Source organism: Copadichromis virginalis, linkage group LG20, assembly GCF_057382275.1.
Source record: "Copadichromis virginalis isolate Kocher_CV1m ecotype Utaka linkage group LG20, C_Virginalis_male_GT1.1, whole genome shotgun sequence".
Classification (NCBI taxonomy): domain Eukaryota; kingdom Metazoa; phylum Chordata; class Actinopteri; order Cichliformes; family Cichlidae; genus Copadichromis; species Copadichromis virginalis.
The window spans coordinates 12,220,068-12,236,454 of record NC_140637.1 but is presented as its reverse complement, the minus strand read 5'-3'; the positions used below and the strand labels follow the sequence as shown (position 1 = coordinate 12,236,454).

Genomic DNA, 16,387 nt, shown 5'->3' with positions numbered 1-16,387 from the left:
AGATCCCACTTGCCTGTTTTTATAACTATTTACAGAAGCAGCATTCTAACCGTCACAAAAACCCACCCACCCGCCAGCCTCACTCACCCTACCCTGTGCCAACAAAATCCTGGTCCCACCCAATAGAGAAAAAAAAAAATTATATATATATATATATATATATATATATATATATATATATATATATATATATATATATGTGTGTGTATATGTATATATAATGACACCTGTCTTGCCGCCCCGTTCCATACACTACCCACATCTTACCCTGTTCTAAAAGAGCATGCCAAGTTTAACAATGAACACAGAAAATGTCTCTATACAGAAAAAAACACCCTTAAAAATGTTTTTTTTTCTTCTTCCTCCCACAATGGTGGACATGGACGTAAGACAAGATTTTAGTGGCAACAAATAATCGTCATCTTGCTCCATTTTGGGATTTTTTTTGTAATTAATTAATTGATAAATTAATTTTTTTAGGTGCTGACAGGGACTGGTTTTAGTCAAAAGAAAGTCCTGTCATTGGGGTTTTGGGGGGCCATGTTATGAATAGTGGGAGGGTAGTTTTCAGGGTCTCTTAGGCAACAGTTGGCCTTGGGGCAGCTGGGAAGGGTCACAGGTGTTTTAGAAGGGAGGAGAAGAGGGGTACAAGGGGAGGGGCAGGGGTCGTCTATATTATTTTTGTTTAGTTTATTCTTTTTTTTGTTTTGTTTTAAAGTCAGAGGTGGCGGGGACTTGGGTGGCCGTTGTGGTAGAGCTTCTGCTTGATGTGGACCATGTTGCCACTGGAGTCTTCCAGCTGTCTGAGCTGGGCTCGGCGACGGAGGTCTCGAAGGTTGCAGAACTGGGGCAGCCATGACCAGGATGGAGTATCTGAAGAAGAAAGATGAAAAGAAGTTACGTGTGACTGAGTAAGTCATTTATTTTTTATTGGAAGTCATAATTTAATTTGTTTGCAAAAGTGCAGAGGATATGGAATCACACGGGCCGATTTACCTGCTCATACATCAAGCTGAAAATACAAAAAAAGCAAAAATGTTGTGGGTCGTTAATAACCTTATCCCTTTCTTCATCTGATTGTTGAGAATTGTTAATATCTAATCAGCCAATCACATGGCAGCTAGTCAATGCATTTAGCCACGGTCAAGACACCTTGCTGAAGTTCAAACTGAGCATCAGAATGGGGAAGAAAGGTGATTTAAGTCATTCTGAACAGGGTACGGTGGTTGGTACCCGACAGACTGGTCTGAGTATTTCACAAACTGCTGATCTATTGAGACTTTCCTGCACAACCATCTCTAAGGTTTACAGACAATGGTCTGAAAAGGGGAAAATATCCAGTGAGTAGCTCTCAAAAATGTCTTGGTGTTAGAGGAGAATAGGCAGACTACTCTGAACTGGTAGCAAAACTTAAGTAGCTCAAATAACCACGTGTAGCCATGCATGCACCCTGAATGCACAACATATATAAAATTTTGAAGCAAACCAGCTGCAACAGCAGAAGACCACACCTGTCAGCTACAATTACCATAGCCTCACCAAACGTCGTCTGGTTAGATGAGTCTTGATGTCTGTTGCGACAAATTTAATGGTAGGGTCACAATTTGGTGTGAACAAAATCAAAGCATGGATCCATCCTGCCTTGACACTGCTGGTGGTGTAATGACAAAGTTTCTCCCTTTTTGAACAGTGTACCCATCTTCTGATGGCTGCTTTCCACCAAAATAATGCCATGTCACAAATAATGCCATTTCATGAAGCTCGAATCATTGCAAACTGGTTTCTTAAACACGACAATGCACTCAAACAGCCTCCACATCTTAATCCAATGAAGCACCTGGGATGCGGTAAAACGGGAGAGTCACATCATGGAAGTACAGGCAACAAATGTGCACCAACTGTGTGACGCTTTCAAGTCAGAATTAGGGCAGTACTTTTAATGAAATTACACCGAGGTTCTGCATCAGTTGCCAGTCATTGATTATAGTACAGTAGGATACTAACAAAGTTCATTCAAAGTACTTTTAGCTGAACCACTAATCGAGATAAAACTATAGCAACACATAGATCCCCGAATTCCTATATGTAACATGTTAGTATTCCACCAGATCTCCGGACTACAAACTCTCTCTCTCTACTTTTAAATCACGTTTCAAAATCCATCTATTCAGAACTGCATACACGTCATTATACATCTTAGTCCATTTTTACCCTGCTCAGCTTTTATACTTTCATGCTTGTGTTTCCCCCTCTCTTTCTTGTTTACCTTATGTTTAAATTGTATTTTTCCATGTTTTATTATATTGTATTGTTGCTACTGTTCTGTGCTATTGTAAGGTGACCTTGAGGGTCTTAAAGGCGCCTATAAATAAAATAATAATAATTATTATTATTAGTATTATTATTATTATTAGTAGTAGTAGTGGTAGTAGTATTGTATGAATTTTGCCCTAGATTCAGTTTAAAAAATCATTTAACCCTCTTTCTTCAACTTTCAGGTTGTACACTTAAGTGTTTCAAGACAAATATTTTTATTAGTAGTAGGAGGAGGAGGAGGAGGGGGAGGAGGGGGAGTATTCAAGTCTTATATGAAACATAAATAGGAAATGTTCAATGGGAATGAGAAATTAAATGTGAAAACATTTTTTTCTGTGTCGTTTCTATATGTAATGGAGGAACTCAGAGTTTGAGCCTTTTAAAAGACCCAAAAACATGAAAATGTCAATATTTCATATAAAAATAGCCAAAAGACTGAGCTGCTAGACAGTGGAACTAAAGAAAATGCCTCAGCGATGATGTTAACACAAAGTATGGGGACGTGAGTATGTGGTTTATTAAGCTGCACTGTCATTCGCACATGCAGTTGTGTCGATGTAAGAAGCTGAATGCAAGCGTTTAAAGACACCAAAGCCGAGCAGCTAGACGACACACTCATGAGCTCAACACACACAATAGTGTAAAATCCTAAAATCCTTCTTAGCCTGGTTTTCTGGTTCTAAATCCAGTTAGAGTATACAAGGCATATCAGCAACCAGACACACAAGCTGGACTGATCTCAGACCCATGAACCTCCTTTTATTTGACCTTAATGTCATGATCTTTCTTTCTTAAACTTTTATGAACTAGAAAGAAGAAAAAAAATCAAGAATCTGTATTTACAAAACCAACTGAAATTAAAAAAAAAATTAAAAAACCCTTTGTGGTAAATGCCATTAGTTTATACTGGTGAAATTTGCCAATACAACCTGCATGATGACGCTTTGGTGTGTCTGTTTATTAGGATATTTACATGAGTGTGAGTCAACCTCCTCCACGAGGTGTTGTTTGCACTGTAATATCTGCCGACAAATACCCTCCTTATTAGAAGAATTAAATAAGACAAATAGGCTACTTATCAGGAGGAAACATTCACTCTTCCAATGTATTTGGGGCTCTTCCTGAATTATCTACAATCCAGCTGCTAAAATTGATGTGACGTCAGTGTCAGTGATATCTGATGATCTATCTGTTAGTACATTTTTGTGATTTCCAGACGTGTTCTAAAGCAGTTGTGCACGATAAACATGTTGCAATGGAGAATCATTTATCAAGATGATCCTCAGTCGACTTTTTGTTTGCTTGTTTGTTCTCTTTATAGACATCTGTGCATTAATTGCATTAATTCAGTAAAGATATTTGTGTGTGTGGGGGGGGGGACTTGAAATGAGCAAACTGTGCAGTTGGAAACTGACTGAAAATATAAATACATTTTGGCCTGACTCACACTGGCTTTAAAAGCAAAGGTTTGCGCGTCGATTTGTCCTTTAATAGTTTCTATTTTTCATCCTTGGAGATAAGATGACGAGAACCGTGATGGCTCACGCGTCACTTTTCTGCTCTGAAATGAACAAATTTCTGGGCTAAATGTTTCGATGGCCAAACGGGTAAACTTACTGTGTGTAACAGTCTCAAAGATGGACGAGCTGAATGTAACAAACAAACAAACAAAAAGAGAATCAGACGAGTAATGTTCCTCTTTTGCCTGGTATAAGCGTAATGAAAAGAAAGGAAATTTATATATATCACATTTCATTACACATAAAATTAAATAAAAGTCAGTTTATGTCTGTGAATTTTGCACAACGATGTTACATTTTTATTTTGTCTTCACAACAAACGTAGCTTTTTATTCTGTGGAGCAGAAGCGAGCTGTTTACGACGGAGAAACCGAGACGAGAATTAAAAAAAAGAAGAAGAAGAAGAAAGTTTGAAATATTGCATGTGAACTGTAAATGGCGTCACTCTTCACGCGCGCCGCGGCATTGCCCTTGAGCGTTCACATTTGTGCTTCGACTGTTGCATCGGTGACTGTGTCCTGGCATCGCTGCCATACACCAAAATGGATTTCACATATGACATTATACATATTTAAGACACAACGGATCCATCTGACTCCACCCAATTAGCAGCCATCACATCACACGTACAGAATACGCGTCTCAAAGGCCGACCTGGCGTGAAATTTGTGTCTGTGCCTGGAAACAAAGTAGAATTTATTTTTTTCATTTTTATTTTTTATTTTTGCAAATGCGAGGTGCATAATGTGAGGAGGGGAGTGGCGGGGCAGACGTTTGTGCTTGTCAGGTTATAAACTGGAGCCGGCGAGGCGGCGCGAGGTCCACAGAGACAGCAGAGAGAGAGAAGGAGGGGAGAGCCCCAGACAGCAAACCCAGTATAGCAAATGGCCCTGCTAGAGGATGAGCAAGAAAAGAGGGGGTGGTGGTGAAGTTAGGCAAGAGCTGGTGGGGGGGGAAGTGTTCTGTGGATGAGAGGAGGTGAGGAGGAGAGGGAGAGAAAGGGAGAGTTATTTATAGCTGTGAATGGGTATGCTGTCCACAAGGACTGCTCTGAAGGGTATCCAAAGGAAAAGGGGCAACCAAGACAGGTTTCTCTCATTTGAATAAAAGGATGGAGGTGGAGATTGAGTCCGGAGGAATGATAATGGCATGGCAGGAGAAGAGGGAGGCAGAGATACAATTGTTATGCTTTAAATTTAGAGCGGGGGGGTGCTAAGTCATCGTTTTCTCAATTTGTGTGATCGTTGTTGCGTTTTTTCCGTTTGGCCTTTCGAGTTAGGCGTTCACGGCAAGGCAGCAATAACAGGAAAATGTATTTGCAGCAGGAAGCACTGTAAAGGAAACAGACAGGAGTAGATTCAATAAGTGAAGAAGAGGGGGAGAGAGGGAGGAGCTAGACGAGGAATTAGGAGGAGGAAAAAAGGGAACAGTGTGCATCTGAGTGCGCTGTGTATGCGTGAGTGCGTGTGCGCGCATGTGTTTGTGCGCATGTGTGTGTGCGCATGTGTGTGTGCGCGTTTCTCACTTGCTATTCCAGCTGCTCTTCCCCTCGTTCTATTTTTAGCTTTGGAGGGGAGTTTGTGTGTGTGTGTGTGTGTGTGTGTGTGTGTGTGTGTGTGTGTGTGTGTGTGTGAAGTGGGGGTGGGGATGTGACAGCATCTCCATCCTGCTCCCCACCATCACACACACTCTCCTCCCCGCTCTGTCAGCCTCACCTTCGCTCCTCATCTCGGGGAGGCTAAACGAGTGTGACCTAGCACCGGCACATACAGAGAAATGAGGGGTATTCCCTCCAAGTGCCAAAAAAGCCCCAACTATTCTCCCCATTCTATAAGTGCTGCTAATGAATATGGATGTTCTTCTTTCCCTGGGTGTTTTTTATGATGATTTTTGCACTGTTGTACTAATGCACTGCAGAAAACCAGCATTGTTCTCAATTCCATGACTGTGCAAAGCAGCAGCAGCCAGCAAACATCAAAGGTTTTACTATTCGAGCACGTTGTTCATTATAGCTGCAAACGAATGGTAAAACCTCCATCCTAAAGCCCCATATTAGTGCATTTTAAAATCACTGTCACTCTTTGATCAGCTCTTGACAGATTCCCATCCCGCCTGGGGAGCTTTTCCATGGCGGTCCCAGTATCCAGGTCACATATCATCTACTTTATCCTGAAAACTGAAGATCCAGGCCACCTCCTCATCGTGGGGCCTGCCCCAAACTCTCTGTACCCGCTACAGCATAGAGACAACAGGATAGTGCAGTTTTCTCCATGTTTCAACATTCGGTGCCTCCAAACTCGGCTGAATTGCAGCAAAAGAATTGCTAAATGTTCATGAGCGTTTCCAAACATGACTTCAATCCTGGCGGGGTGGGAAAAGGCTGAGAACCCACCATGATCGTGAGCTGTGAGGGACTTCATGCTGTCATGTCATGATTTCACACGTGCGTCTAGTGGCTGTTTAACTTTGGCACCACTGAAAGCTTTTTCATTTCTTTGCTCGAGCCCGCACAGGCGCATAGGCCTAACGGTGCCGGCGAGCTGTACAGCACATGCTCTGTCTCATTAAATCTGCCGCGTTTGCTTTCTTTTGCAAAAGTAACATGCATCCTTCATCTGTCACGAGGAGATGGGGAGAGAAATGAGACGGATATTTCAGGGAGGGAGCGTGCCGACAGAGGGAAATAAAGAGGCAACTATCACACTCAGTTGGATTTAAACACACGGTATGTGGGAATGTAGCATTCTCTACAGCGCAGCAGATGGTGGGAGTGAAGTCATCTCACTCTCTGTTTTTCAAGCCTGGTTTAAACCAGTCTTGGTGATTGCTGTGTGTGTATTCTTACACATATGGGTGACAAATTAAAAGAATAACCGACAATAAAGACTCGCTTTAATACCTGTGAATCCCTTTAGCAACATCTCCTGCCCTGTGGATTGCTTTCTTGAAGGTTGAAAATCTGGGATATCTCTGAATTGATTTGCAGTGACCCGTCGTGCTAAGTGGATACAACGGAGCATCACAGAGGCACTGGATCCCTTCATTGTAGGGCTCACAGATTCAGGCTTTTTCTTTGATTTGTCACTCATCACTGTGTATCACACTGATGATCACACCACAGCAGTGTTTGCTTTAAAATAAAAAATGGTTTGGTCAGATTTCCCTCATTAATCAGTTAACTTCCAGGACTTCCACCGCATTCATTCAGTGTAATATCAGCGGTGACAGTTTTCCTTTTTGTCATCCACTGCGCTGATGCTCCCACGCGCTTCATTATTATACTTTTAAGCAAAGATCTTGGAGAGCCGGAGATATGGCACTTGATGAGCAAAGATGGTAGTAGAAGTATCATTTCCAAAGGGGAAAGAGCTCTTTAAAACCATCATTTGGAGCAAAGTCAGAAACTTTATAAGCATTTTTATCAGATTGGATTAGTGACTCTATACATGCAGTTTTTATGCCTTAGTGACCACTGTGATTAAAGCTTATTTAGGCAATGCTTCAAAGTAACTTTCCAAATAACAGCCCATTTCAATGTTGCTTCCAAGTGGCAAAACTTGCTGCTAGAAAGACTATTAGAGTATCCATGTAATCCAACTCACAAAGTTACAACCTCCAGTTACACCTTCCACTGAAATGCCTCTCTTGTTAGCTTTCTCAAGTGCACGGTGTTGTATAGTGTGTGGTGTACACGGCAGCTCTATTACAGATACAGAATGACACACGCTAACGTGAACTGATTAGTCTGTGTGTCCGTGTTAAAAGCATCTCAGTAAACACATATTTCATGTTGCTATGTGTGTGTGTGTGAGTGAATGTCTGAATTCATGTGGAAAAAGGTACTGCCTCTGAAAAGATTGCTTTAACTGACTGATATTGATTTAAATTGAACTGGCCACCTCATATCACGCCTGGACTCCATTTAAAAAGGTTTTCCAACCTTGCAACTGCTTAATAAGCGTCACAGCCAAATGGAGCGCAGCCATTCTTTGTAGTTCATTTAGTCTGGTGACCTCACGTAAATCCTAGGACAGCTCCACCCACCTTCAGCTGAAGAGGAGGTCCAATCAGCATATTACTGGAAATACCTTCAGTGGAGGTTGTTTTTTTTTTTTTTGACATTTTTTAATATGTCACAACCAAAATAAGATGGAAGTATAATGATGGCTGAATTTGCTTCAGCTGCTTTGGTTTCTGGGCTCTGATCTTGAACGTGCTGGTTTAATATCACACTCACATGGCTAAGTGGGAGAGATGAACAGAACAGAGGATCTGTTGATGGCGTTGGCTGATATGTCTACTATGAAAGACTCATAATTAAGAGCCCAGATTCATGTTTTCTGTCAGTGTAGCTGGGAAAACACAACTACTTGATCACAAAGATGTTCCAATAGCAGATGTAGATTTTATGAACTGTTTTTCATTGTTATTGGTAAACATAATACATGTTGGAATAAATGAAAGTTATATGAGAAAATAAATACCACTATGGAGGTCACAACAGCTTCCCAAAAGTGAAGCCAAAATATTTCTGTGCTGCTGACATCAACTTCCATTAAATCCTGTGTTAAGTGGGGCATCGGCACAATGTCCCCAGTTACTACAGCGCAGACACTCACAAGTGCAAGATGGCAGCTCTTATTTCTGAGATAAGTTGGCTTCACTTTTGGACATAAACAAGAAGTGTTGATGCATCATGCACCTTTACAGATTTGCTATGGAGCTGTCATCAAAATCTTTTGAATTTTAGTGTCTAATTGTCATTCTTTAACGAGTTAAATGCTGGAGCCGCTTTAAAGCTGTCAGTGGATACTACTCCACTACCAGAAACTCTGGAAAGTCAGTACAACTAAAGTTATTTTAGTACACCTTTGCCTTTTACACCTTTGTAAGTATTTAAACCAGTTATCTGAATATTTTTAGCACCATAGATGTGGTGCAAAATGCACAAAAAGATAAAACGGTCTTTACTTTTTCTGGAGTTCCTCACGTGTCTATCCTCGGTCCCTGATTGTTCTGTAATAAGAAGCTAGACTTGGGATGTATGACTGTGAGATTCCATTTTTATGTAACTCAACCAAACTGTAAAGCAAAGTGAAAATGTCAGCACAGAAAAATTTCTCACAATGCACAAATCTCCACATAGCATTATTAACGATGTCATGTAACACAACCAAAAATGCAGGCCTGTCATTAAACGTTTTATTGAAGGAATAAAGTTTTATTTAAGAAGAGGGGTTTATTAAGCTGAGATTTCTTTTTCTCTCTTTTGGAGCCTCCATAAATGTCACGTTGCTCTAGATCTGCAGTCATTGTAGAAGAGACATCAACATATTACAGTTGTTTCAGAGCACTGCTCTCAGGCCAATCAATCAAATCTACCATATTACCTAAATCCTCATCTCCATTTAGAGCCTACCTGGAAATTGAACAACTGATGTGGTGTGACTGGTTAACCCCATGACTGCTGCTTGGAAAATCCCTGTTGAGATTGGAACCTTTTAAAGGACAAAGTCAATGCATCTCAGGCTTGCAAAGTTAGGGTTTTCCTATAGATCCACTCTGAACACTCAGCTTTATCTTTAGCACTGCCATACATTTTCCCCAAAGTTTTGTTTTTCATTTCCTCTTGCGCTGTTTACTTGTTTTGGAAAAGTGTTACGCATGTTCATTATTTATTATTAGTCTACACTTATGCTTGGCTGAACTTTCAAACAAGGAAGTTATCTAGCCACGAATGTCATAATCATAATTGTTAATTTGCTAAGTCGGACCCTGCAAAGCCACTTTGTCTAGTCGTCCCAATTAAGTTCAACCGAATGGAGGTTTTAATTGGAGGTTGCATCATCTATATTACATATTTAAAATCCCATTAATATTCTGTTTTACTTGCATTGCTATTTTGCTCTTATAGCATCCCCAATGAGATCATTAAAGCTCTAACTTATCACAGACCCTAAACAGAACTTTTCTGGGTGAGCCGTTTATCCAAACACTTGATGTAAACCTAGCCCTAGGCTAAAAGGACACACATCTTCCAATGCAAAAATAAGTAAGTTTAAGTCTAGAACTAGGCTTAATTCTTCTCAGGTAAACTGAGCTTAAATATGTGAACTTTAATCCAAGCGAAGATGTCAGCTGTTCAGTTTGGCTTAATGCTAACACAACATTCGGGCTCAGAGGCCGATGCTGAATAACATACCAGCGTGCAGCAATAGACACAAGTGATTGCACTAATGTATTTAAAAATGACATACCTGCAGGGAGTTTAATGTGAGTCAGCAGTTTGGGAAAGACAACATTAAAGAGTGATTTTATGTTGTCCTATCAAGTAATGAGCTGAATACATCCCGAGCATAGAAATTACACTTAATGACAGTGCCATTACATGAGCATATGACTGCTGTTTCCTGCAAACAAATTAAGTATTATTAGTGAAATAAGGTGTGAGATATGTGGACTGTCCAAAAAAAAGAAGAAAAAGAGGACAGCCGTTTAAATTTAGCTTCAGCTCAGCTGGTTTGTCTGATGTGCCTACGTCTGAATCATCGCAGTTGGAAGGTTTCGCTGTGATTTTTTTTCCAAGAGGTCGCAGTAAACTGAGAAAAAAATCAGCAAGAAGAGCCAAAAGTGGGCCAAGCAATGGGGGTAAGGTCATTTTCCAGAGCTCTACCAACTGCTGCGTTAACCTGGCAAGCACTTAGAGATCCAGATACATTGCGGATAGTTACACGAAAAGATCTTTCTGCGTTTTTGCTAATACCCTGCAATAAAATACACGTTATTTCATTACATATTACATTTTTTCCAGTCTTTCAAGCATTTGTGCCTCAGGATGTTCAACTAAAATGAATAAAAACTTATATGATGTTAAAGTATTGCTGAGCTTGCGTATAAGCAGCAGATAAACAGCAGGCAGCGTCCATCTTACCGTAGTATCGGCTCGCCCTCCAGGCCCTGACGGCACAGTGTAGGACTCCATCCAACCACAGCAGCAACCAGCTGATGCAGAAGCCCAGTAGCAGTCCCAGCATTAAGTCCATCTCCTGCTTGGTCACACTGTCACTCACAAAGTAGTTCTCTGAAGAGTCCACCAAGGAATGGTCCCCATCGTATGGGATTACATAGTGGACATGATGCCTGGGGGCGAGGGCAGACAGGGCAAAGTGATGGAAGAGTTAATTATGCTCTATGTTTGCATCTTATATAACCCTTCTAACTAGGGGGGTGTCTGGAGATTTCTAAATTATGATAAGATTGCACAAATCCGCACTTTGCTGTTAACCCCAGAAGCCTTCTCAGGGAACCCATGGGTATCTCCGGGCTGCACTTTAGGCAGAAAAATTCACGGCAGAGTTGTGATTTTTAAATTTGGAGAAGCAGCTCAAGGACTGAACACAGAAGGGTTTCTGCCTCTCTCAGTGACGATAGTTGAAGTGCCTCTAAGCAAGGCATTTACTCCCATATTCTACCAGCTCAATAAATGCCTTCCTGAGCAAATAGGACATGTATATAATGCAAACTGTACTGGGTGCTCTGGTGTGATCTTGTAAACATCAGTTTGTTTGTTTTTTCACTTTACTTTAGAATTAAAAGTGTAATTTAAAGCCAAACCAGCTCCTGTTAGAAAGTCTCTTTAATTTGCTCCAAATAAGAGAAGCAAGAAAGAAGGCAATTTTATACCTTTACCACAAATTCACAGGGTGCCTGATTGCTACTAAACAGGTGTTCACATCTCACAGGGGAACGCATGGAAATGTTCCACCCATAATGCACAGAGAGGAAGAGGACAGCTTATGCTGCATTACAAGTAAATATATATATAGAGAGAGGTAGATGGAGAAATAGAGAGAGAGATACATAGACAGATACCAGTGCATATGTGTATATATACATGTGTATAGAGAGAGACAGAGAGAGAGTGTACATATATATATATATATATATATATATATATATATATACAGATACACACAGTAGGATCTGAATAAAGAATAAAAGAACATCCATAAAGCTCTGTACATCCACTACTGTAGCAAGTAACTAGCTATGGCTATCACATTGCCTCATTGTCCAGAACTGCCCTCCCCGCTACTGTAAAATAGATTCACTTGATGTGAAAGCCTCACTATACAGGTATTGCCTGGCCTCCTGGGAGGGGATGAAGGCGTTTTCAATATAACAACACAGGCAGCTGTCTGACAAACACGGTGAGGGAACGCAGTGGGAGCTGAGAGATTTACCTGTTGGAAGTGAGTCCAGATGCACTCACGCTCTTTGGGACATTACTTTGATAGCAGGATTGGACCGAAGGAGGTTTGTGAAGACCTGCTAGACTAAAGACATGCTGCAGCAATTTAAAATAGCTTCTAACTTCTGTAAATCTGAATGGCTTGCAACTGTTTGATTAGATTTCTCTGTCTCTGACATTACTATAGTTAAGACTGTTAAAAGTGCGTTAAAAGTTAAGGTATGACTCTGTTCTCTGTATCATGAGCAGCTACAGACAAGCACAAATTTGAACTTCATTAATGTAAATTCCACCCACGCTGCGTGACTGACAGATAATCTCTGGACACTGCGCTGCAGGAACTCTACAGCACTTTAAAACACAAATAGATCTTGCAGATGAGCACCTGAAGCATCTTGCTAAAGAAGTATGACCACATGGGGGATCAAAGCAGCCTCTGAAGTCCATTAACAGGGAAACATCTAAAAAAAAAAAAAAAAAAAAGCTAAGCAATGTGTAATGATAACCCAAAATGTCTATCCAGATTCATTTATTTCCCCTGAAGAAGGACCTTGCTGAAATACTTATAAGTTTCTTGTAGCACATAAGTTTTCTTGTGCACCTTTTTTCCCTCCCCCAATATAAAAAAAATCAGGTCAAGAATTTTGTGTAACACACGCAGTCCACTCCTGTATCTTCCCCATCACGGATACAGCTGTTCTAAGGCCAGGCTTGAGCCCATCATAGATCCTACAACCACATCCAAAACAGAGCATGAGCACTGCCAAATAAAATGACACTGGCTGTGTCCTCAAGCCTGATAAGGTGAGCACTGTGGGCGTCCCGACACCTCCACGCCTCATGGATGGAAGGGCAGGCAGGCGAAGTCAACGCTCTGCTCTATTCATCCACGTATCCCACGTTTCTGCTGTTTGTGTGAAAACAGATGACTGGCTCTCATTCAGGAGTATTTCCAGGTCAGTGAAAGACACTGTGGTTACCTGAGCACTAGCAGGAGGAGCAGAGGTTTTACTGTGCATACTGTTCATTAGCATGGAGGTTTATTTGATCACTTATATGAGAAGGGTTTTTTTAATCATTAGTCTTTTTGCATTACTTACTGAAAGAAATCCCTTTGGCCTCTCAGCAGTAGCAAACATGACATGCCTGTCTAAATATTCCAGGAAAAAAAGCCCATCAGTGATGCATCATCTCATCTCAGAGCTGTACCCAAACATGCAATTTATTTTATTTTTTTTTTTGGCCTTGAGTAAACTATATCACATCACATGTATTAGACGCCTTTCAAAACTTTGACTTGGACAAGCATAATATAATTGCCTATGATTGATGGTGACCCATTTCTGGATTTAGAGGCTAAGAAAACACACACACACACACACACTGTGGAACTGCCCTCTTAATGCTGCTAATGAACTGCTAACACATCAGCCCCCTCACTGCAGCATGAACACTATGGGCTGCTGTTTTCTTTGAGTGTGCATCTGTTCAGCTTGCACCAATATGAATAGTGAAAATTCTTCCCTCTAAAGCCTCTGTGTGTTCTTCTAGCTGCTTGTCTGCAGAGCACAGACCAATCAGGATCCAACATGAGGACACTATAGGTGTGCACCCGTTTGTAAAATAGGAGTCTTACTTTAAATCCTGCTCTAATATTGTTGCCATACCCTCAGGCACTGAGGAGAGTTAGGAGGAAGAAGAAAAAAACACAACACAGAGGCCCACTTGTGCCATGGCTCACCCATATATCTAGCCTGTGTCATATTAAGTGCTTAATGATGATGGAAAACACGTAATAATGCTCATTAAATCCAAATTAATACATTAATGAGTGTCATGCTGTTGTTTTTCCACACTTCAATCCCCGCTCTCACCGTGACAGCAAACAGGTAGGCTGGTGAGCAGCCAGCTCCCTCAGCCCTGTAGCACTTCCTAAGCCATAACCACCTCACTTCGGCACTTAGGATCATAATTGGCCCCAGCAGGTTATATTCTTGCCGTGTAGGCCTGCGTGTGAATAGCACGGCGCACTTGATGCTCAGATTGTTTTTGAAACGGCCTCACATCGCTCGTAGTTCATTACCTATTTATGGCTCCGACATACACCTTCGTGTATGGAGCAAAATCAGAAATCCTCACCGCCACCGGTGGTATAAAAAAAAGAAAAAGAAAAAAGCAGCACACGGCGATCAAACGTGAGATCGAGCGAATAATAACGGGTCTGACAGTCGTGTAGCCTGTGAGAGCGCCGACAGGTTTGGCTTCACCGCCGGAAATCTTCGAGGCCTCTTCAGCAATTAAGAATGGACGACTAAAGAAGAGAACACACACGCGTGCACACACACCATGAAGCACACCATGTTTAACCCGAATATCGTGCTGGATGATGGCATTTACCTTCCACAGTTGCAATGACAGACGCGGTCCTCCCCTCGTAGATGCGGTAAGATGTAGTTGTGAAAGCGATCCAGTAGTGCGTTCATGTCCATTAAACAGGCTATCGCCTGCAAAGAACCATTCCAGTCAGCTGGGACATGTCAAGCAATAGGCTAGGCTATTACCACAGACAGCGAATAATTCTTTTCATTAGGTGCTATTAGGATAAATAACAGCAGGCTATAAAGACCACAGAGACATGAGTGAAAATAGTCTTGGCAGATCCTCCCGATTCTAAGAGGGGGGACTCTTGCCTCAAACGGACTTAGATTATTTATTTATGACGGCAGGTAATTATAGGTAGGCTAACCTACTTCCTCGTGTCAGTGATAGGCCTGCTGTAGTTTCTTGAAAATGTGATAGGCCTACATTTTTGAGGCATTTCTGTCAAATCGGGAGGCTCTCAGCCCAGTGAGGAAATAAGATCGTGGCCGAGGGAGGTGAAGGTGTCTTACCATTACAACTGAAGCACCAAGAATCATAAAAATCATGGTGGTTGTGATCATATGCATCAAAACTTCCAAACTGGCCGCCGTCCTGTTGCCCGGGGTTCTACCCGCGGCGGTGGAGACGCTCCGGCTGGGCTCTGGGCGCTCTGTCCCGGCAGGAGCAGCTCATGGAGCCGCCGCCGCCGCTCCTGGCTCCCCGTCCCTTCAAACTGCCCGGTCTCCCTCCGTCCCCTCCTACACACGGCAAGCCGCTAGCCTTCACTGCGCCCTCTCCATCCAAGTATCCTGATCTCCCCCCACCCCCCCACGGTAGGTCGGATGCGGCTGCCGCTCGATCCAAGGAGGCAGTCTTCTCCTAATCACCGAGGCAAAAGTGATCCGTTCCTTCACTCGCGTCTCTAGCTGTATCCCAGTTTAAAGAAACCATAAAGAAAATGAATGAAGGATTCCCCTGATATCCTCTACGGAGTGCCCCGGTATCCTCTCTCCCTCCTTTCCTAAGTTATTCCACACCGGTTCTGCGCTTCAGATTAATGCCGGTGTCCTCCATGGGAGAAGACGGTCGATTTCTTTTGCCTGGACGTTTCAAAGAGCTGCACCAACTCCTCTCACGGCCATCGCCCTCGTCTTTCTCGGAACGCTTGACAACATCGACACGGGGTCCACACAGCTCCAGTCGGGAACTAGACCCACCCTGCGCCCCGAGTCCACTCCGTATCCAGCAACGGCAGCTGCATCAACGCCCGGAGCCAGGATTATCCCATCCTGGCTTCCAGCAGCTACACGAGCATCCACTCCCACCTCTAGTGCATGCGCGCACGCACGCTTTCGCGTTCGCGCTTCTATGCGCGCGAGAGAATCTGTGTATAGTGGGCGGTGTGAGAAGAAAGAACTGCAAGCCCGCTTTAAGGCAAAGGCCTGTAGGCTCGTTATTTACAGGACACCGGCAGAGGCACCGATGGCACTCGTCATCATGATTTAACCTGCTTTATCCCCACAGTAACCCCCCCCCCCCCCAACCCTAACACACACACACACACACACACACACACACACACACACACGCCTGCCTTGTGTTCTACTTCTCCCCCAGACACTGCTGCTCCTCTGTTTCTGACTCTGCACCATTTCTGCTCACAACATGCCGCTTGTTACATTTCCAAAATGAGCCTAAGGTTAAAACTTGTTTTGGGGTGTCATTTGGATTACTTGTTTAGGCTACAGTGGAAAGTGTGGAAATTCAGAAAACGTCGAAACTTCTGCAAAATAGTGATAATATTCTACTGGTGGAAATAATAAAGGCCAGTGGTTTCAAAGACTAGTTCTGGTGTGGCATGACATCTGTACCATGGCTCATTGAGCTCACTGAGTAAACATCCTGTTTGATGTATTATTTGAAAGCATCTGCTCTTATT

The 16,387-nt window shown here is 42.4% G+C and overlaps 1 protein-coding gene across 1 annotated transcript; it reads right to left on the bottom strand.

Annotated features, from left to right (window-relative positions):
• Positions 1-207: 207 nt before the first annotated feature.
• tmem240a (transmembrane protein 240a) lies at positions 208-15,893 on the bottom strand. The gene is made up of 4 exons (XM_085444156.1): positions 14,979-15,893; positions 14,485-14,591; positions 10,768-10,976; positions 208-873 (listed from the first exon to the last, which is right to left on the bottom strand). Exons 1-4 carry the CDS (start codon positions 15,033-15,035, stop codon positions 719-721), a joined length of 528 nt encoding a protein of 175 aa, XP_085300282.1. The 5' UTR covers positions 15,036-15,893; the 3' UTR covers positions 208-718.
• Between the last annotated feature and the right edge of the window lie 494 nt (positions 15,894-16,387).